This window comes from Chelonia mydas, chromosome 9 (genome assembly GCF_015237465.2).
Source record: "Chelonia mydas isolate rCheMyd1 chromosome 9, rCheMyd1.pri.v2, whole genome shotgun sequence".
In the NCBI taxonomy this organism is placed as follows: domain Eukaryota; kingdom Metazoa; phylum Chordata; order Testudines; family Cheloniidae; genus Chelonia; species Chelonia mydas.
The window spans coordinates 44,784,755-44,805,986 of NC_057855.1; the positions used below are offsets into that span (position 1 = coordinate 44,784,755).

Genomic DNA, 21,232 nt, shown 5'->3' on the forward strand with positions numbered 1-21,232 from the left:
GGCCCGTGGGCCACATCCGGCCCACTGAACTGTCCTGCCCAGTCCCTGAGCTCCCGGCCGGGGAGGCTAGCCCCCGACCCCTCTTCTGCTGTCCCCCGCAGCCTCAGTGCGCTGCCAGCGCTCTGGCCCGCTCCTCCTGCCGGGCAGCATGGCTGGCTCTGACCAGACGGTGGGGTTGCGAGCTCCTGCCTCTCTGAGCAGCATGGTAAGGGGGCAGGGAGGTTGGACAAGGGGCAGAGGGGTTCCAGGGGCAGTCAGGGGATGGGGAACAGGGGGGGTTGGATAGGTATGGGAGTCCCAGGGGGCCTGTCAGGGGTGTGGATAGGGGTCGGAGCAGTCAGGGGACAGGGAGCAGGGGGAGGTTGGACAGGGCGGAGGTTCTGGGGAGGGGATCAGGGGACGGGGGTTGGATAGGCATGGGAGTCCTGGGGGGCCTGTCTGGGGGTTGAGGTGTGGATAGGGATCGGGGCAGTTGGGGGACAGGGAGCAGGGTGGGTTGAATATGGGGTGGAGTCCCGGGGGGGTGGTTAGGGGTGGGGGGGTCCCGGGAGGGGGCGGTCAGGGGACAAGGAGCGGGGGGGTGCAGGCGGTTGGATGAGTCAGGGGTTCTGCGGGGGGTAGTCAGGGCGCGGGAAGTGGGAGGGGGCGGACAGGGGGCAGGGGCCAGGCCACTTGGGGAGGCACAGCCTTCTCTACCCGGCCCTCTATAGAGTTTCACAATGCCGATGTGGCCCTCGGATCAAAAAGTTGCCCACCCCTCATCTAGATCCATCCTCTTTGGAACCCCCTTTCAGGTAGCTGAAAGCAGCTATCAAATCCCCTTCTTCTCTTCTGAAGACTAAATAATCCCAGTTTCCTCAGCCTCTCCTCATTTGTATCAAGCTCTATTTGGGTGGAAATCCAAATGCAACTAAATGCACAAAAACAGAATTTTAAGCTTTGTATTCAATAAAACTAGCTTAAATGTGCAGGACACAAGAAAATATTACCAAAACATGGTTTTCCTTTCAAAAATGATTAAACAAAGAAATATCAGTGAAGTGACTGTTTTTGGTCCCCATGTCTTTCAAGATTTCAGCAGCTCTCATCCTCTCACTTTGTTTCTATTCATAGACTGGAGAGGAAAAAAGCTTTCTTGCTTTTTCAACTCCCAGCTGGTTTCTTAACTTTGAACCAGTCATTCAATTTGTTCTGTTCAATAAACTGGAAAGAAAATATTCTTTCTGCATCTGCAGTAGAGGGTACTGCTGGCAAAAGCTTGTTTGTCACTTCAGCAAGCTTTGGTTCCACGTGTTTAGCCAGTGACTTCATCAGTTCAGTGGTCTGACTTTTTTTAAAAAATTGGCAGCAAACACTACTGCTTTTTTTGTATTAGATAATAATTGTAGGCCTTGACATATGTTGTCAATTTCAAACTTTAGAAAGTTTTTTAAATCTGATTTTAAAATGATTTTTTTTTTGTATTTAAAAGAAACTATTTTTATCCATAATGTCAACAACTGACTGAGGGTTACAAAACTATGTTATTTCACTGACTTCAGGTGTTAATTAAAAACCAAATGCTTTAATTATAACTTGCTACCTAACACTACTATTTTTAAAGTTGTATTAGCTTTTCCATCATCGATCCTTATTTTATAGGTTTAGCTCCACAGTAAAAGTTCCTACTGAGCTAAAACAAGACACTCCTAGAGGAAATTACTTGTGTGAAATGTCAACAAACAGCACAAGGTAAGTAGCAGATTAAACAACTTCTTCCCACAACCCACTAGTCTTTAAATCAAATGTTTTTATTCTTGACTACTCATTTGTTACTGTAATCCTGCCTAAATACCCTTCTTAACAGTTTTAGTCCCAAAACCCTTTCCCATGTTTGGTATTTATACAGACATCACTGCCTTTAGATAAAATGTGCCTTCTAAAAATAGAGACCAGTTCAGCATCAGAACATCCTGCTAAATTCAGCAGTTTTGAACAGAGAATCAGTGGTCTTATCAAAAAGGAGGTCAGAGATGTTTTAGTCATGCAGTGACTAAAAGTGTCTGTATTTCATTAAACACATCCCAGTCTCCATCATTTACTTAACAGAGCATGTTTTGTACCCTTTAAACCTGAACTAGACAAGATATAGTAATTTACTCTGTTAATATACCACTTTATGGCATTAGATTTACATGTGATTTTTATAAGTCATTTTATCAATTTAACTGAATTCATCCTGTTTAATTCCCTGAATGATTAACTGAAATATGAAAAATCCATATTCAGACAACACAAAGCTAAATAAAACCAGTAAACAAAGCTTGGCACTAAATATATATTCAAACACTAAAAAGAAAAAAATCGTAAAAGTTCTGAAGTTACTATCCTGTTTAAAATTAAATGATGAAATTGACAATTTAGGTTACTAACTAAATGTACTATAATCTACTAAAATCAATTAAATTTGCCACATCAGAGAGTCATCAAGTTTTAATAGATTTACAGGGTACAGCTTTAACTACCATATATACTTTTTCATTAGCCCATTCATTTAAAAGCCAACCCCCAAAGATGGATAGGTAAAAACAGTAAAAACTATATGACCCTTTCATAAGCCGACCCTATGTTTCAGGGGTTGGCAAACTTTGGCTCCCAACCCATCAGGATAAGCCACTGGCAGGTTGGGACGTTTTGTTTACCTGGAGCATCTGCAGGCATGGAGTCCCAGAGCTGAGGGGTTCCATGCCTGCAGATGCTCCAGGTAAACAAAACGACAATGTATTAGATATTCAATTCAGGTTTCAGAGTAGCAGCCGTGTTAGTCTGTATTCGCAAAAAGAAAAGGAGTACTTGTGGCACCTTAGAGACTAACCAATTTATTTGAGCATAAGCTTTCGTGAGCTACAGCTCACTGGATGCATAAAGACTTTATGCATCCGATGAAGTGAGCTGTAGCTCACGAAAGCTTATGCTCAAATAAATTGGTTAGTCTCTAAGGTGCCACAAGTACTCCTTTTCTTATATTCAATTCAATGATTTCACAGAGTTTAAAATCATCAAATTTTGGTGTAGACCCATTTATAAGCTGACCCATGCTCTTTGATGCGTCACGTTTTTTACCAAAACTATTCAGCTTATGAATGAGTATATACGGTACATACATTTTCGAAATGTATATACTTTCTCTTATACAGTAAAGATTTTGCCTCAATTTCTTCTGGCTTCTGTTTAGCGAGCAGGTGCAGAGAAAATACTCTCTATTTGGACTAGTTCATTCACAGTTGAGAAACTGAGTTGAAAGAACAGCAAGATTGTTTTTCCTCTTCCAATCTATGAATAAAGGCAAGTGGAAGGGGATGAGATCTACCAATTCTAAAAACAAAGTAAAGGAGCAGGGCCAGATTTTCCCAAGGTATTTAAGCACCTAAAGATGCCTATAATACCAACTACCTGTTGCCTTTTTCATCCATAGATCCCAAAGTCCTTTACAAAGGTGATCAGTATCATGGGGAAACAGATAAGCACTTCTAAAAATCACATTAAGCTCCTAAGCATGTCAGGAGCCTAAAAAACTCCCACTGATTTGAATGGGAAGTCAGCAACCTCTTGCTCAGGTGCTTCTGAAAAATCCCACTATGCACCTATCTGCATCTTGAGGCATCTAAATACCTTGAAAATCTGGCCCCTGGTGATCAGAAACAATCAACTCCCTAACTACAGTTAATATTTCCTTTGTTTAAATGAGTTTTAAACATGTTACACTTTTTCTTTAGGTATCCAGCTCATTTAAGGTTATTTTATTTAACAAAAAATTTTAAAATACTGATTTTGTAAGTTAATTCCAATTTCCATCTCATGTAGCCTGACAAATTCTAAGTAAAAAAATCTAAAATACATAATTCACCATTTTCTAACAGAATAAACATAAAAAACTAGACTCTGAATAAACTTGTTTAGCTATAGAATTGCTTAAACAAGTGTGTGTGGGTATCTTGTACATTCCTAGTTAGCAAAAAGTACCAAATTTAGTGTTGTAAAGACTACATTTGGTTGCAAATATGTTTTTATGGTTATACTAATCAAAAAATAAACCTTTTCTTAGGAAAATAATTGAAATACAAATGCAAAACACAATTTAAAAAATCAATTATTTAAAAGTCTGCTGCTTGCTGATTTAAATCATGATGAAAATCATGCACCCTGTTTGGGAAGCTGTAACATCAATTAATTTAGGTAACATAATAACCAATGAAAATGATGGCAACGTTTTTCAAAGACTTTCTATAGCCATTCAACTCTGCAATATTCTGTACAGCAACCGTTGAAATAACTTAAAATAATAATTTAATAACCATAAGTCTTACTAGTCACATGAACTTTGTTATAGTGAGGGCTGGCAATTTCCCAGGGAAAAAACTAGTTTAGGACAGGGTGCTGGTAAATACCAACTTAAACCTGGTTCAAAGAGAGAAACTAGGAAAAATTGCATCAGTATCCAGCAGGTTCAGCAAGTCTTCTCAAACTCCAGATACATCCATTCAGAACTGAGAAATAGGCTTGGTCTATCCCAGGGGTTGGCAACGTTTTAGAAGTGGTGTGCTGAGTCTTTACATTTATTCACTTTAATTTAAGGTTTTGCATGCCAATAATACATTTTAACACATTTTAGAAGGTGTCTCTCTCTAAGTCTATACATTATATAACTAAACTATTGTCGTATGTAAACAAGGTTTTCAAAATGTTTAAGAAGCTTCATTTAAAATTAAATTAAAATGCTGATCTTACGCCGCCAGCCCGCTCAGCCCATTGCCGGCCTGGGGTTCCATTCACCTAGGCCGGCAGCGGGCTGAGCTGCTGCCGCTGAGCCCGCTCTCCGTCTGGGGTTCCGTGGGCTGGCTCCTGCCAGCCCGGGTCCCAGCTGCCGGCCCTGCTCAGCCCGCTGCTGTTCTGGAGTCCCGGTCCTGTCCACCTGGAGTAGGTACCTACCTTCTCCCTGGTTCTAGCCATTCTCTTCCTCTCTCTGCACTGAGATGAGGTGGGAGTGTGCTGAGAACAGAGCTGGGGGTGAAGGAGCAGGCTGGAAGTTCGGGTGCAGGGTCTGGGCAGGAGCTAGAACGAGGGAGGGGGCTCAGGGTTGGGGCAGGAGTTTTGGGTGTGGAACACTTACCTCAGCAGCTCCCATTTGGTGTGAGGGGTGCCAGTGGGAATGGGCTGGGGGGTGCAGGATCTCCCGTTTGGTGCTCAGGGTGGGATTGGGGATGTGGGGGGTGCAGGAGTCAGGGCAGGGGTTGGGGGGTGCAGAGGTTGGGGCTGGGTGTGTGTGAGGAGGGTTCAGGGGTCAGGGCAGAGGGCTGGGGTGTGTGGCCTGGGGTCGTCGGGGTGCTCCCAGCCCCCTGCCCTGAGCAGCTCATGGCAGGGGGCTGGAGGGGATATGCCCTGATTCCACACCCTTCCCCAAGGTCCTCAAAGCAGAGAAAGGCGGCTCTGCTTTTACCTCTCCCCCTCCATAGCAAGGGCCATCAGCTGATCAGCCGCAGGGAGGGAGAGAGAGGAGGAGGGGCAGGAACCCAGCACACTGGGGGAAGAGGCGGGGGGAGGGGGAACCTTGCCTGCCCTGCAAGGAGAGAGCGGTGGGGGGAAAAGAGCGGGCCGGGCCGGATTTTTAGTGGCACGATGCTGTCTGCCCGGTCCCGCAGACAGCAGCGTGCCATTAAAAATTGGCATGTGTGCCACAGGTTGCCGACCCCTGGTCTATCCACTACACCAATGTTGATCTTCTGCTACAGAATGCTGTATGGACAAATGGACCTGGACAGGTAATCTGAAACTCTGCATGCTTCTGCTTAATGCTTCAAGCCTACAACTCTGAATTGTCATTTTCATAAAATCAAATGTTTGACTTTTGTTTATACAATATTAAACTGAAATGAGTCATGACATGTATAACTTCTTTGAGAAAATACTGAACCAAAATGTACACAGACATTCCGAAGGTCAGTATTATAGATTACATATAGTAATATTGCACCCACTGAAGTTTTGAGTTATACAACCCTAAATTAATCTACAAATCCACTGCCTTATGTAACCACAATGTGAATATGTAACTGAGACTAAATGTAATGTGGTGAGCATTAATTAAAGATTTTAAAACAGAAAATGCCTTAAAAACGGGACTAAATAGTTTTTCCTGGGGCAGTAAAAACCATAATTTTATTTCCTTGTCATTGCAGTCTACACAATATTTACAGTAGGAAGATTTAGCAGAAGAATAGGCAATAGATGCAGTCTATACATCACATCTGGAAAGTTACTTTCAGTTCAGAGCAGTGTTGTATTAATTTAGATGTAGTATAGGGGCCCAAAGATGTTCACATAACCCAGTCACTGTCCAACATTAAACAATGTTTACCAAGGTTTGGGGATTGGTATACAAAGACATTAACCTGCTTTGTACCATGGCAACCACCACTAAAAATCCTTAACCTTTTATTAAAGATACCAACTTTTTTGTTCCCCCTTCCTTTAGCTGGAGAGTTTTAAAAGGAAAAACCCTTGCTTAGAGGGTAATCACTGTCCTTTTGGGTAAAAGAGAAGTTAGTGGAGATGGGTTGGAGCTGTTGCTGCTGCTGAAGTCTAATCCAGTTTCATCTCTGGTGGTATTTGGAATTCAGCTGTAACTGGTAGGGATGGCAGTGTCACCTGGATTCCGCTCTAGCCCAATCTGGTCAGGACATCCCTCTACATTAGTATGAAGGCCCAGGGTCCCAGGAGATGGTAGGGGTGGCTGCCATGATGGTGAAACTCACTCCAGAAGGCTCAATCTGTGCTTCCCTATTTCCCCCCCACCCAAAAAAATCTTTTTTAAGGACCCAAACAAGGAAAGATATGTGGAATAGCCCTACCACTTTTTGTTTCGTCCACTAATTAAATCTAATATTTGACACACTAATTTTGGTTTATTAATTTTCAGTTCCACATTTTGTTTTACAAGAGTGATCTTAAGAGTCCTTGAGTGATCATCAGAAGGCTTTTTTTGTTTAGACTAATTAAGTTTCTCATATTTGTTCTATTAACATTTGCTTTTTTATAGGTTATTGTGACATTTTACAAATTTACATACTTTTTACAATTGAGCTTGCAATTACAGTAAACCTGTAGGCCCAATTATTACAACAGTACCTCAGTGCAAGAAAGGTATGTAAATTGAAAGAGATTCAGAGAAGAGCAACAAAATTAGGGTACTGGAAGAATTTAATTATGAGAATTATTTTATGCATAATTTGGCTAAGCAGAGACACAAATACCTATAAATATTTGAAGGATGTGAACACAAATAATGGATTTAGCAAGACTGAACAGCATATAAATAAAAAGGAAGAAACTAAAACAAGTTCCCGACAGCAACACTTGTTAAATTGGAGAACAGTTTTCAATGGAAGTTATAAATTCTATCACTTCGAACGGACAAAGCAACAAAAAAAATTATGTAGAGAGCAATTCCTGCCCTAAAAGGGCTGTACGTCTCATATCTATAATTATGTAATAGTAGAATAATCACTTGAAATACTTCATGGCAGAAAAAAGTTTAAATATTTCTTCACATCACACACTTTCACTGAACTCTGGATAGGCTTAACTAATGGTTTTATTTCAGAGTAGCAGCCGTGTTAGTCTGTATCCGCAAAAAGAAAAGGAGTACTTTTCTTTTTAATGGTCTTATGTTACTTCTGAACTCCTGGAGGCTTCAGAAGCCACGCCTACTCAAACTAAGCATTGGATTGTGAGAAAGGAGGAGGGCACGGGGATGAGAAGCAGAAAGAAAACCTCAGAACAGGAGTGGAAAAAGAAAATAAGGGAAATGCACAGAACCCTATAATTTTGGCATCACTAAAATATTGTTTAAAAATGTTCGGCACTGGCATTCTGTCTCATTTTTTGTTTTGTATTTGTGGCACATGACTGCCAATGCCTAATAAAAAAGAACTATAGGATATAAAAGGAAATTGTCAGCCAACAATGGGGAAATAGTCGACCAAATTGCTTCCCTTCAGGCCATCAATTTTAAATTTAGTTACAGCCCCTAAGGTAACTTTTTTCCAGACTAGTTTAAGGAACACAAAACACAACACAAAATCACTTAAATGCCCAATCTATTATTGATGTGATCGGTGCAATCTATACGAGGGCTGAAGGAGCGATCGATCAAGGTGATCTATTCTTGAAGTATAAGCTTGGTGAGTGAAAGTTATCAGAAGGTACGGAAACATTCATAAGTGAGTCACCTGAGTGTCTACGCTGACTGGGTTATAATCAACAACCCACAGACATCCCTTTGAAAGAAAACTTAAAGCAGAAATTCAGTTGTTTACCTGGATAACCAATTCCTTTGGCATTTGCATAGGGAACCCCAGAAGATCCAGGGCTATAAACAGGATTCATGATTTCAATAACTGAAAAGGAAACAAGAACATAATCAGATCAACTTAACCAAGCATTCAAGTCCCTAGAATTCTTGTAGGAGTTTAAATGCAATTGGTGGGAAGGAAAGTGCTCATTTCTACCACCCATCCCAGCCATCAACATTTTAAACTGCAGCTAGAGAAACACACCTGTATAAAACTTTCTAAGAATGTTTTTTTCCCCTCAATCCACTAAAGGAGTGGTTACTAATGAGCAAAGTATTTCCCCAATGGTCGAGTGTACTATTTTCAAATTGTGCCCACATCCCCTGCTATCCAAGCAACTATAAAACGACCTAACTGTCTCAAACTAGCATTCACTACCATTAAAACACGGCTTCAGCTTCCCACTCGCCTTGCCTTCTCCATTTATGTGCACCCTCATCTCAATCTTGGCTTTCTTCCTCCTGTTTCTCTCTTTTTCTACTGTAAGACTATGTCGGTGATAGCCGAAGAGTTACATTCTGCTACTGCTTCTCTTGGCACTGTGGAGTAAGTGCTATGACATAAATGAATCTCTTTCACATGGAATTCTAATCTCTCAAATTTAAGTTCCTGAAGCGTCGATAGCCTAAGAAATAAATAAAATAGCTGGAAAAAAGGTTCTACACTAAATGGCTCAGAATTAGTATGAAAACAGCACCACAATTCACATGTTCAAGTTTAGTCTACATCAGTACCGATTAAAAAAAAGTTATCTACTGGCTCTTCAGAAGTGATTTGGGGTTTCAGGCCAGTTGTTTTTGGATAAGTGCCCAAATCTCAAAAGTAGCCATAATTAGCAGAAAAGCAAAAAGCTTAACAGGTACAGTTGCTAAACCATGCTCCCACTTCTAGAGCTGATATTGTAAGGTTGAGGTATTAGCAAGACTGCAAGAAAGTCTCTAATTTTTCTATTTATAAGGGATTCCAGTCTCAAACTGTCAGTTTGGCACATTCTAAAAATAAAATTCTCTTTATTAGAGATTTTTAGAAACAAGACTGTGTGTTCAGTTAATTGTACTGCTTTTAATTTTTAAAAAACTGAGTTTCTCCAAGTTTGTCACGTTATCCCAGTCCTCTGTTTTAAATATGTTTGCAGCTCCTCTTTTCAGTCCATTAGTGCCAATCCTTCACTTAAAATAATATCTGGTAGCAAAATGGGCATGCTACTAGAACTAGCCATTCCATTATCCTTGTGTCCCTCCCTCTCTCTATTGCTTGACCTGTAAATGTTATATGAAGGGACACACTACTAGTTTATGCCCAAAACTGTCACAAAACTTTGAGTATAGAAAGTTTATGAAGCTAAATGAAGAGCTTCAGTAACTAAAACATTACCTGCAGCATTGAAGACTCACTGTTATACTACTATAGGGGAGTTAAAGTTAAACTGGCCACTGTAGCGTCACTAGCTAAGATGAATGAATGCAAGCAATCAAACAGTATAAATAGCAAAAAAAAAAAAAAAAAAAAAAAAAAAAGTCAGCCGGATTAAGATGAGTAAAGAGTATAGTTCTTCTTTAAAATACTGTTTCTAGAACACAGCACGATAAGCAAAGAAGCCCCTTGAACTTGTGCAAACAGAAATTCACTATGCTTTCCACAAAAGCATCTACTGTATCAAGTTTAACAGAAAATCCAAAATACCATAGAAAACGGCACTATGTGAACTCAACAATTTTATCTAATACCAATACAAACATTACTTTTTTTAAAAAAGAGCAGGCAAACCTCCAGCAGAGAAAAATCAAAACATCACTCAAGATATTGGAAAAAGTCCATTTAAAAACTAAGTTAAACAACAGTAACCCACAATTTACATTGCCTATTAAGGAACATTACCTGCAGCTGCATTTACTACCTGCCAAACTATAAAGGAGCAATTTGACCTAATTCCCATTAGCAACAACATTTCTACAACACTTCCTGACTCACCCTCTCTTCCACGTACAAAGCTGTGGGATAGTTTCCATACAATCACAGTAGGGTTTAAGGATTAATATTTCACTAGCCTGTGCCATTTTACTTTGTCTTTCTCACTCTTTTGTAAATCAATTAACTTTCATCCACTTACACATTAGCACATCTTTCCTGTTGTATGTTCTCTTCTCATCCCTGCACCTCTTTGCCTTCCTATTTCCATCCTTGTCCCCCTTTTAATGTTTTAAAACATTCTGCCTTTTTTGGCCTTAAAAAAACCCATGAGATCCCAGCTTTCCTTTAGTCCTGGTATTTCCAGATCATGGAGTGAATGCCCTGGGAGAGGCCACTCCTCTGTGTTCACACCTGCAGGCCTACCACAAATCTCTCCCTCTCTTTGGTGCCCTCAGCCCTGTGACCGTCTCTTTCAAAGTGCAGCCCTCCCCAATCTCTATAGTAACTGGGAGGCAACAGTGCTAAGTAGCATGGGAGACTTCTGGGGAAGGGAAGAAACAGTAAGAGTATTCAATGGAAGGGTGATGGAATAGTAAAAAAAAAAAAAAAAAAAAAAAAAATAACCAAACAAACTGCATGGTCATAAATAAGCAAAAGAGCTGAAGAACATGCAACCTGGGAAAAGCTGAAAAACAAACCCAGAAAAGAGAATTCTATAGAAACTGGACAAAAACAGGTGAGACAGCAACTCCAGCAGGACATCACATCAACTGAAATGCAGAGTAAGGAGTCAGCACAAAGGGGACTCCAGACAAGTAAGGCCTTAAATTGCATCACACAGCCTCCTTGTGGGAAGTACAGAGCTGTTATTAATACTATGTCAAGTTCTTCCATTTCGGAGGCATCCATACTTGGAAAGTTTGTACACATGTATCTGAACCAATGTAGGCCCATCCATTTGTGCTAACAACAAACGAAGCTGCAGTTGGACACGGCAGGTGTTTGTACAACTGTGGTGTTTAACCAGCAGCTTCCACCACTGGATGGAGCTATATCAGCATAGAAAAATGCTTACAGGTCTTCCAAGCATGGACTGAGCCTTAGACACAACTCAACTCAGTGAAAAATAATCCTTTCCACATCTTCAGTGAAGGACCCAACGTGTTTGTTTGCTAGAAATCACACAGTCTCCTCCTGGGGGTTGCAACCCCCCGGCCTTTTCTATATTGCTAGATTTTATTCAGTCATTTTATATGTAGCTAATTCTGAAGTATGCTTGGAAATGTTTAATAGGGAAAAATTTATTTCCCCCCCTCCCTTTTTGCTCAAGTTTGCCAAATCTCACCTCTGGGCAGAGACCAACGTGCAGAAAACTTTGTTCCCCTTCTCCTCTCCCCACCCCAACTAATGTTCCAGGAAGCTGAACACACGCAGACAGGCTGCTATAGCTGAAACTGTTTTGGTTAACCTGATTTAGGTGCTGGAAAATACCTCTACTACAGTTAGAGCTGAGAAAGTGTTTCTAGAATGGATCATAGGATTTAAGAATGTATTTCTAAGACTACTTCTACACAAAGATACATGAAAAAACTATAAGGCTTCTAAAAAGGTTAGTGGCTTTATTATATTTAACCACAGCTTAGTATTCAAAAATTCGGCTACACCTCAATTGCAGAACTAGAACTATCTGCTAAACGTTGCTTTGTACTCATTTCATTAGATGCTCCACATCACAGGAGTTGGGAAGAATCTCACTTAAACAGGCTGCTTCCCAAAGGCACAAGCATACTATAATCCACAATATTTTCATTCAACACCTGACCTGTAGAGTTCAAGGAAACATTAAAAATATTTAACATTTAGCTATTCTGGATCACTTTTAGAATCCACATTGCAAATTCTAAGTTTCCACTTGTGATTTGTGTCTGTTGGTCTGTCGATATATTTCTGACTAGTCAAACTTCCATCCTTGCCCAACTTTACATCAGGTGTTTTCAGATTTTGCTCATTGATTTCACCTTTATGAAGCTTAACCAAGAAATGTAAAGCTTTAAATAATTCAATGAACTTCCAAAATCAGCAATACAATGTTTAAAGACCTTTTAATTTTACAAACCAGTTCCTTCATTATCTACAAGCAAAGACTAGAATTCAGGATTCTTTTGCCCTGAAACAGTGAACATTGGCTAAAACCTTAACTACATGGTGTTTTGCCAAGACTTCAGTCACTGAGGTCCATGCAATTGTGCAAACCCCTATGCATGCTGCAGTCATGATTTATTTTATCACTACTAGGGGGTTTGCACTGGTGGAAATTTCCAACATAGGCAAGGCCTAGGAGAGCACTTCCTGCACTGTTTTAGATGTTTAGGGATACTTTGCATTTATATAGCTCCATCCAAGGACCTCAAAACACTTCAGAAATATTAAGCCTCCACTCCCCCCCATGAGAAGTATTATCCCCATTTTTTTTTTTTAAAAAAAAAAACCCCCACCTTTAAAAAATTTAGAACCACTAAAAAAAATATGGAGGGAGAGGGATTAAGTGACTTCCCAAAATTGCACAGAAAATGTGTCACACAGGTGAGAACAGCACCCAGGTTGAATTGCAAAGCTGAAACACAAACTAACATTATCTAGTCTCTATTTGCACTCGTATCTGAGAACACAAAACATTATGATTATGCATCACAGGAAATTTTAAAATTACAGGAAGCCATTTACATGTACAGATTTACCCCATCAGTTATTAAAGCAAATTGTGGTATAAACTGACAAGCAGTGCAAGAACCTGAGGATTAACAAACATCATTTGTAATTTATTTACATTATTATACCTTTCCAGCAGTGTAAATACGTAATGCAAAAGGGCTGGAGGATATTTTTCCTCAAGAAGAATGGCAATGAATCTCCCTATATAAGAAAAATGCTAACCTACTCAACTCAGTACTTCATGTAGAATTTCCATTAGCTACATTTGAAGCGAAGTCCTCTCAGACTAGTCCAGTGGTACACCGATCACACACAGAATCAGAGTTTAACAGGACTTTTTTTTTTGTGCCTCATGAGATAATTGATGAGATATGTTATATAATTTGTGAGAAAGTACGATTGGGGAATTGAGCCTCCAGTTCCTTGATAATAAGAGTCCTACAAAAAAAACTACCCCCTCTGCTGATTTTGGGCAGTTAACAGATTTTCAGGTGGAAAGGAAAAAATGAATACTTAAAGAATGAAACCCCTTTAATATATATGCATACTTAAGACAACATTTCTTCTTTTTGGTAAGTTATTAGCCTACAAGGGTGTTTTCCTAAAGTTAGTTTTCACTTGATTCTGCACACCTTTTAGAAATGAGAAGCAACTGTCATGAGTTCCCCACAGAGATGGAACCTAAAAAAGCATTTCTAATTCTTCTTGTCTTTCAACCTGGAAGTTGAAATACATAATTACTGCCACAAAAAGCACAGGTTGGGAAGCTGGGTGTTTTATGACACTTGCAATTAGAAGTCTACGAAATTATATTAATTCAGACAAAATCTAGTCAAATTAGATCACAAACATCTTAAATTTATTGTAAAATAATACATATTAAAGTGCAGTTCTACTATTGATCTCTGAAGCAACAGCACTTTACTAAAGGGACAAATAATTTCTCAGATGGAATAATAAACATTTTCAGCAGAAAATTGTGATGTGTGTTTCAAACACTACAGGGGAATGCCTAATTAAAGCACAATTGGTATTAGATTTTTTTAAATCATGGCTGCACATTCAGCGACTGCAAGCAGATTCTTCAGCATGCACTGGAAATATTTGCTGTAACTATTATTTACATAATTTTGCTGACTCTGACCACCTGGTAGCATGCAAATCTCATTTTCATAAAGGTCCTGGCAGGACTGTCATTTAGTCTACATCAGTAGAGGACTAACAATATGTTGCAGGACAGCTTAAAACTTAACTTTTTCTCAGACTTTACCCTAGGGCAGTAACTTTCTCTGGGGGCAGGGAGAGAAAAATGAAGGGCCAAATTAAAAGTAGACTTGGCCTAAGAAAAGAACATGGCTGACAACCACTGGATGCCTTGCCTATCACTTGGCCACTACCATCCTCCAGGCCAAGCCATTTTTGACACCTGTTACAGAACGTGCCCAGGAGCCTCCTCGGACTGCGAATCGTGCTTGCTGCCTGCGATGGCTGCTGGAAGCGGCCTGTCCCTTTGCTAGCGCCCGAAGGGTTTTCAACCCCAGGGGAGGCAGCCTCTCCGGCCCGGGGCCTCCCCGCCTGAAGGGCGGAGCGCCCGGCCTCCCAGCCCTCGGCGGCGGGCGCTGGAGGAGTCCAGCCGCTGTCACCCCCGCCAGCAGGAGAGAGGGGAGCGCAGGGGCTGGCCGCAGCCCGGGCGGGGGGCGGCGCACCCGGGTGCACGGAGGTAAATAAACCCCGGGCCGGAGGCGATTCCCTCTTCCCGGACATCGGATCCGCCGGGGCCCCCCAGGCTGTGCGCCTCGCGCCTCCACCCCCCAGGCCGCAGGGGAGACAGCGGCCCCGGCCCCCTTCTCCACCGGGGGCGGGAGGGGTCCGGAAGCCGGCGCCATCCGCAGTCCCGCACTCACCGGGCTGCGGCGCTTCGTGGTGGCGGCCCCGGCCCTGTCGCTCGGTGTCTGCTGCGGGCGGGGGAGTGGGCGGAGCCTCGCGGTCGGAGGGGGCGGGAGCTAGAGCGGCGGCTGGGGCCTGCGTCTCCTGCGGCTGTGTGGCCCGGCGGCGCCTTCCCGTCCCTCTCCGGAGAGCTGCGCAGCAAGCGAGCGGCCGCACGTCACTTCCGCACGGCGGGGAGGGGGTCGCGCCTGGCCCGTAAGCCTCCCAGGGAAGGAAAAGGAGGGTCACGTGCAAGGAAACGTCTGAGGCGCCCCTGCCACGTGACAGGGAGAGTCCCCTTGGTAAAATCATAGACGTTGGAGCTGGAGGGACTGTCACCTTTGTACTGCAAAAAGCAGCCCCCCCCCGACCTTCCCCCCCCACCGACAGCCACTTGTAGTCTCTAGAGCGGTAACACAGATGTCGGGTCAATACCCTGGTTTTCTTATCTCGACCATCGTCCTCGAGATGATTTTCCCCAAACGGCATTGATTCGCTATATTCACTACGGGTCTGAACGCGACCGCTTTGGCCCTCCATACGTAAAGGGAAAGGAGTACTTGTGGCACCTTAGAGACTAACCAATTTGTTTGAGCATGAGCTTTCGTGAGCTACAGCTCACTTCATCGGATGCATTGGTTAGTCTCTAAGGTGCCACAAGGACTCCTTTTCTTTTTGCGAATACAGACTAACACGGCTGTTACTCTGAAACCTGTCATACGTAAAGGCAGTCCCTCGGGTCTGTTTCTTGGATTTGTATTTGCTGTTTCCAGCCGTTCCTTATTTTTAACAGCAACATCCTAGCATCTTTAGCTGGACACAGAAGCCTTTAACATTCAATATCCCAGTGTATTGTGATAATAGTGAAAAGCTTTTAGACCTACATTAGAAAAGTGGAGGATTAAATTATTTTTTCCGGCAAGTGGCGAATCCACAAAAAGATCATAAGAAGGGCCATATGGGGTCAGAGCAAAGGTTCATCCATCCCAGTATCCTGTCTACCGACAGTGGCCAATGCCAGGTGCCCCAGAGGGAATGAACAGAACACGTAATCATCAAATGATCCATCCCCTGTCGCTCATTCCCAGCTTCTGGCAAACAGAGGGTAGGGGCACCATGCCTGCCCATCCTGGCTAATAGCCATTGATGGACCTGTTCTCCATGAATTTATCTAGTTCTTTTTTAAACCCTGTTATAGTCTTGGCCTTCACAACATCCTCTGGCAAGGAGTTCCACAGGTTGACTGTGTGTTGTGTGAAAAAATACTTACTTTTGTTTGTTTTAAACCTGCTGCCCATTAATTTCATTTGGTGGCCCGTAGTTCTTGTGTTATGAGAAGGAGTAAATTCCTTATTTACTTTCTCCACACCAGTCATGATTTTATAGATCTCTATCATATCTTCCCTTAGTCGTCTTTTTTCCAAGCTGAAAAGTCCCAGTCTTATTAATCTCTCCTCATATGGCAGCCGTTCTGTACTCCTAATAATTTTTGTTGCCCTTTTCTGAACCTATTCCAATTCCAATATATCTTTTTTGAGATAGGGCGACCACATTGGCACGCAGTATTCAAGATGTGGGTATACCATGGATTTATATAGAGGCAATATGATATTTTCTGTCTTTTTATCTATCCCTTTCTTAATGATACCCAACATTCTGTTAGCTTTTTTGACTGCCGCTGTACATTGAGTGGATGTTTTCAGAGAACTATCCACAATGACTCCAAGATCTCTTTCTTGAGTGTTAACAGCTAATTTAAACCCCATCGTTGTATATGTATAGTTGGGCTTATGTTTTCTAATGTGCATTACTTTGCATGTATCAACATTGAATTTCATCTGCCATTTTGTTGCCCAGTCATGCAGGTTTGAGAGATCCTTTTGTAGCTCTTCACAGTCTACCTGGGACTTAACTATCTTGAGTAGTTTTGTATCATCTGCAAATGTTGCCACCTCGCTCTTTACCCCTTTTTCCGGATCATTTATGAATATGTTGAATAGGACTGGACCCAGTACAGACACCTGGGGGACACCACTATTTACCTCTCTCCATTCTGAAAACTGACCATTTATTCCTACCCTTTGGTTCCTATCTTTTAACCAGTTACCAATCCATGAGAGGACCTTCCCTCTTATCCCACGACTGCTTACTTTGCTTAAGAGCCTTTGGTGACAGACCTTATCAAAGACTTTCTGAAAATCTAAATATACTACATCCACTGGATCCCCCTTGTCCACATGCTTGTTGATCCCCTCAAAGAATTCTAGTAGATTGGTGAGGCATGATTTCCCTTTAGAAAAACTATGTTGACTATTCCCCAACAAATTATGTTCATCTATGTGTCTGAAAATTTTGTTCTTTACTATAATTTCAAAAACTGGCCAGGCTGCTCAAATGCTGGCCAGGTGGTAACCCTTACTGGAGGGGGCCTGAAAAGGTCAGCTAGTCCAGCCCATGCACTGAGACAGGACCCCCACCCCCAGTCCATCCCTGATGGGGTTTGCCCACACGGGTTCAGGAACAATTTTTATAGTGGGGGTGCTAATAATGGAAACCATCTATTTGGTGTTTGTTATTACTGCTTCAAGCTAAGGGGTATGACAGCACCGCTAGTTCCAGCACCACTGTGTGTCCAACTTCTACTTCAAAACCTCCAGTGGTGGGGGCTCCGTGACCTCCCTTGGAAGCCTGGTCCAGTGCTTGAAACTATCCTTAGAGTTAGAGACTTTTCCCTAATATCTAACCTAAATCTCCCTCACTGCAGATTAAACCTATTACTTCTTGTCCTAGGACGTGGAGAACAATTGAGCCCAGTCCTCTTTATAACAGTCCTTAACATATTGGAAAGCTGTTATCAGGTCACCCTCAGTCATTTTTTCTCAAGACTAAACAAGCCCTGTTTTTGTAACCTTACCTTATGGGTCAGGTTTGCTAAACTTTTTATCATTTTTGTTGCTCTCCTCTAGACTCCAATTTTTCCACCTCTTTCTGAAATTGCGGCTCTTAGAACTGGACACAGTACTCCAGTTGGGGCCCCCCCAGTGCCACGTAGAGTGGGATAATTATCTCCTGTGTCTTACATACATACAATATCAGGGTTGGAAGGGACCTCAGGAGGTCCTCTAGTCCTACCCCCTGCTCAAAGCAGGACCAATCCCCAATTTTTGCCCCAGATCCCCTAAATGGCCCCCTCAAGGATTGAACTCACAACCCTGGGTTTAGCAGGCCAATGCTCAAACCACTGAGCTATCCCTCCCCATAAGATACTTCTGGTAATATACCCCAGAATCATATAAACCTCTTTTGCAGCTGCATCACATTGACAACTCCTGTTCAGTTTGTGGCCCACAAAACCCCCCAGATTCTTCACAGCAGTACCACCACCTAGCCAGAGTAATTGTTTATTTGATTTTTCCTTCCTAAGTGAAGTACTTTGCACTTGTCTTTACTGAATTTCATTTGTTGAATTCAGACCAATTTTCTGATTTGTCAAGGTCATTTTGAATTTTAAACTAGTCCTCCAAAGTGCATTTAACCCTTCCCAGCTTGGAGTCATTTGCAAATTTTATAAACATACTCTCTACTCTATTATCCAAGTCATTAATGAAAATATTGGATAGTACCAGATCCATGTCTGACCCTGCAGGGCCCCACTACATATGCCCTCCCAATTAACAGCAAGCCATTGATAATTATTCCTTGAGTATGGTCTTTCAACCAGTTGAGCACCCATCTTATAGTAATTGTATCTAGACCACATTTTGCTAGTTTGCTTATGAGAATGTCATGCAGAATTGTATCAAAAGCCTTACTGTCTAGGTATATCATGTCTACTGCTTTCTCCCAACCCACTGAGCCAGTGATCTGATCAAAAACGAACACTGAGTTAGTTTGGCGTGATTTCTTCTTGATAAATCCATGCTAACTATTCCCTTATAACCCTATTATCCTCCAGGTGCTTATAAACTGATTGTTTAATAATTTGCTCCAGCATCTTTCCAGGTATTGAAGTTAGGCTGATTGGTCTATAATTTCCCAGGTCCTCCTTGTTCCCCTTTTTAAAGACAGGTACTTTTTTGCTCTTCTCCAATTTTCTGGGACCTCTCCCGTCCTCCATACTTTCTCAAAGATAATTGCTAAGGGCTCCAAGACTGCTTCAGCTAGTTTCTAAAGTACCCTAGGATGAATTTCATCAAGCCTTGCTGACTTGAATACATCTAATTTATCTAAATATTCTTTAACCTGTTCTTTCCCTATTTTGACTTATTCCTTCCCCCTGGTTGTTAATATTAATTGTGTTGAATATCTGGTCATCATTAACCTTTTTAGTGGAGACTGAAGCAAAATAGGCATTAAGTACCTCAACTTTGTTCATGCCATCAGTTATTAGCACTCCTTCCCTGCTAAGTAGAGGACCTATGCTTTCCTTTGTCTTTCTCTTGCTTCTAATGTATTTAAGGAACTTCTTCTTAGTGCCCTTGATGTCCCTTGCCAGGTGTAACTCATTTTGTGCCTTAGCCTTTCTGATTTTTTCCCTACATGCTTGTGCTGTTATTTTGTACTTCTCCTTATCAATTTGGCCATGTTTCCACTTCTTGTAGGGTTCCTATTTGATTTTCAGGTCATTAAAGAGCTCCTCATGGAACTATATTGGCCCTTTATTATTCTCCCTATCTTTCCTTTGCATTAAATAAGTTTGCAGTTGTGCTTTTAATATGGCCTCCTTGAGGACTGCCAGCTCTCTGAACTCCTTTTTCCCTTAGATTTTCTTCCCATTTTCTTCTACCAGTTCTCTGAGTTTGTTAAAGTCTGCTTTTTTGAAGTCCATTATCCTTATTCTGCAGCTCTCACTCCTTCCTCTCCTTAGAATCATGAAATCTATCATTTCATGATCACTGTCACCCAAATTGCCTTTCACCTTCAGATTCACTACCAATTCCTCTCTGTTGATGAAAATGGCTCTAAAATGGCTCTCCCCTCTTGCCCATTACTTCCTCCACTTTCTGGAACAAAAAGTTGTCCCTCATACATTCCAAGAACTTATTGAAAATTTTGTTTTGCTGTATTACTTTCCCAACAGATGTCTGGATAGTTAAAGTCCTCCATTACTACCTGGTCCTGTATTTTGGATGGCTGAGCTGGGAAGTGTGGCCTTCTCCCCGATTCCCTGCTGGGGGTGGTCTCCCTCAGGAGAGGGAGCCATGGAATAGCCCAGCATTGCTGCCCCCTGGCATGCTCCCTCACGCTCAGTGAGGGCAAAGGATGACCTCCCTGGTAGGGGATGATGGGGAGGCGACCTTCTTGTCAGGGAGGGGACAGCCCCAGGCAAGGCACAGCCATCCTCTGTGGGCAGGGTTTGCTGAGGGGTCTCTGAGAGCCAGGCCCTGATTCCATACAGAACCCCTACTTCACAGAATGAGGGGTTGCCTATTGGACACTCGAAAGGTGGGAAGTTTGCATGTGTCCTAACCATCCACCATCACTCATGACAGCGACCCCAGTTATATGGTCACATGCAGCTTCTCACATTGCACCACAGCATCTCACAGACTTTTCTGTCATGATCCTCCCATGAGCTCCACTGCTTGCCATCTGCATACTGCCCATGCTCAGCTCATGGCAGGATCGCAGCCTTAGGAACACATGCTACATCTTTTACACGAGACTACTCTGTGTACCATGCAGACAAAGTCTAGGACAGTTTGTACTTGCAAACTTAGCTCTGGATTCTCCTGAGTTTCAGCAATTTAACTGTGCAACTATAACAATGTAGGTCTGGAAGGGACTGGAGACAGCCATTCCCCCTGTGCTGAGGCAGGACCAAGTAAACCTAGAATATCCCTGACAGGTGTTTGACCAACCTATTCTTAAAATCTCCAGTGACAGGGATTCCACAACCTCTTTTGGAAGCCTATTCCAGAGCTTAGCTATTCTTAAAGTTAGAAAGTTTTTCTAATATCTAACCTAAATCTCCCTTGCTGTTGATTAAGCCCATTACTTCTTGTTGTTCCTTTCCTATATCCAGTTAGCATAATTCTTTTTTATGGACTTTCCTAGTGTTTTTTTCTTTTTAGTGTTCATCTATGTAAATGTACAAAATCTGTGTCCCAGTAGGATGGTAGGAAGTGCTCTGTTGATGGATCAGATGAGATGTGCAACTGAGCCCTTGATCCTTTGTAGTCATTAAGGATCATATGACATTTTTTAATAAGAAATACGATCTAACTCTGTTGTCCTAGCCATATTACATTTCAGCTAATTATGGCTGCCTCCCTAAATTCCCCCTACAATTT

The 21,232-nt window shown here is 42.0% G+C and overlaps 1 protein-coding gene across 3 annotated transcripts in view; it reads right to left on the reverse strand.

The window, feature by feature from the left end:
• The window catches only part of FAM168B (family with sequence similarity 168 member B), a 35,526-nt gene extending 20,365 nt beyond the window's left edge, over positions 1-15,161 (reverse strand). The window contains exons 1-3 of one of the 3 annotated variants that reach the window (XM_037908311.1): positions 14,918-15,111; positions 13,646-13,730; positions 8,355-8,435 (exon numbers count right to left, since the gene is read on the reverse strand). In XM_037908311.1, coding sequence (XP_037764239.1) covers positions 8,355-8,424 — 70 coding nt within the window. In that variant the 5' untranslated portion in view covers positions 8,425-8,435; positions 13,646-13,730; positions 14,918-15,111. Of the gene's footprint in view, positions 1-8,354; positions 8,436-13,645; positions 13,731-14,917 lie in introns of all 3 variants that reach the window. The other 2 variants (XM_037908310.2, XM_037908312.2) reach the window with 2 other exon arrangements.
• Positions 15,162-21,232: the final 6,071 nt, after the last annotated feature.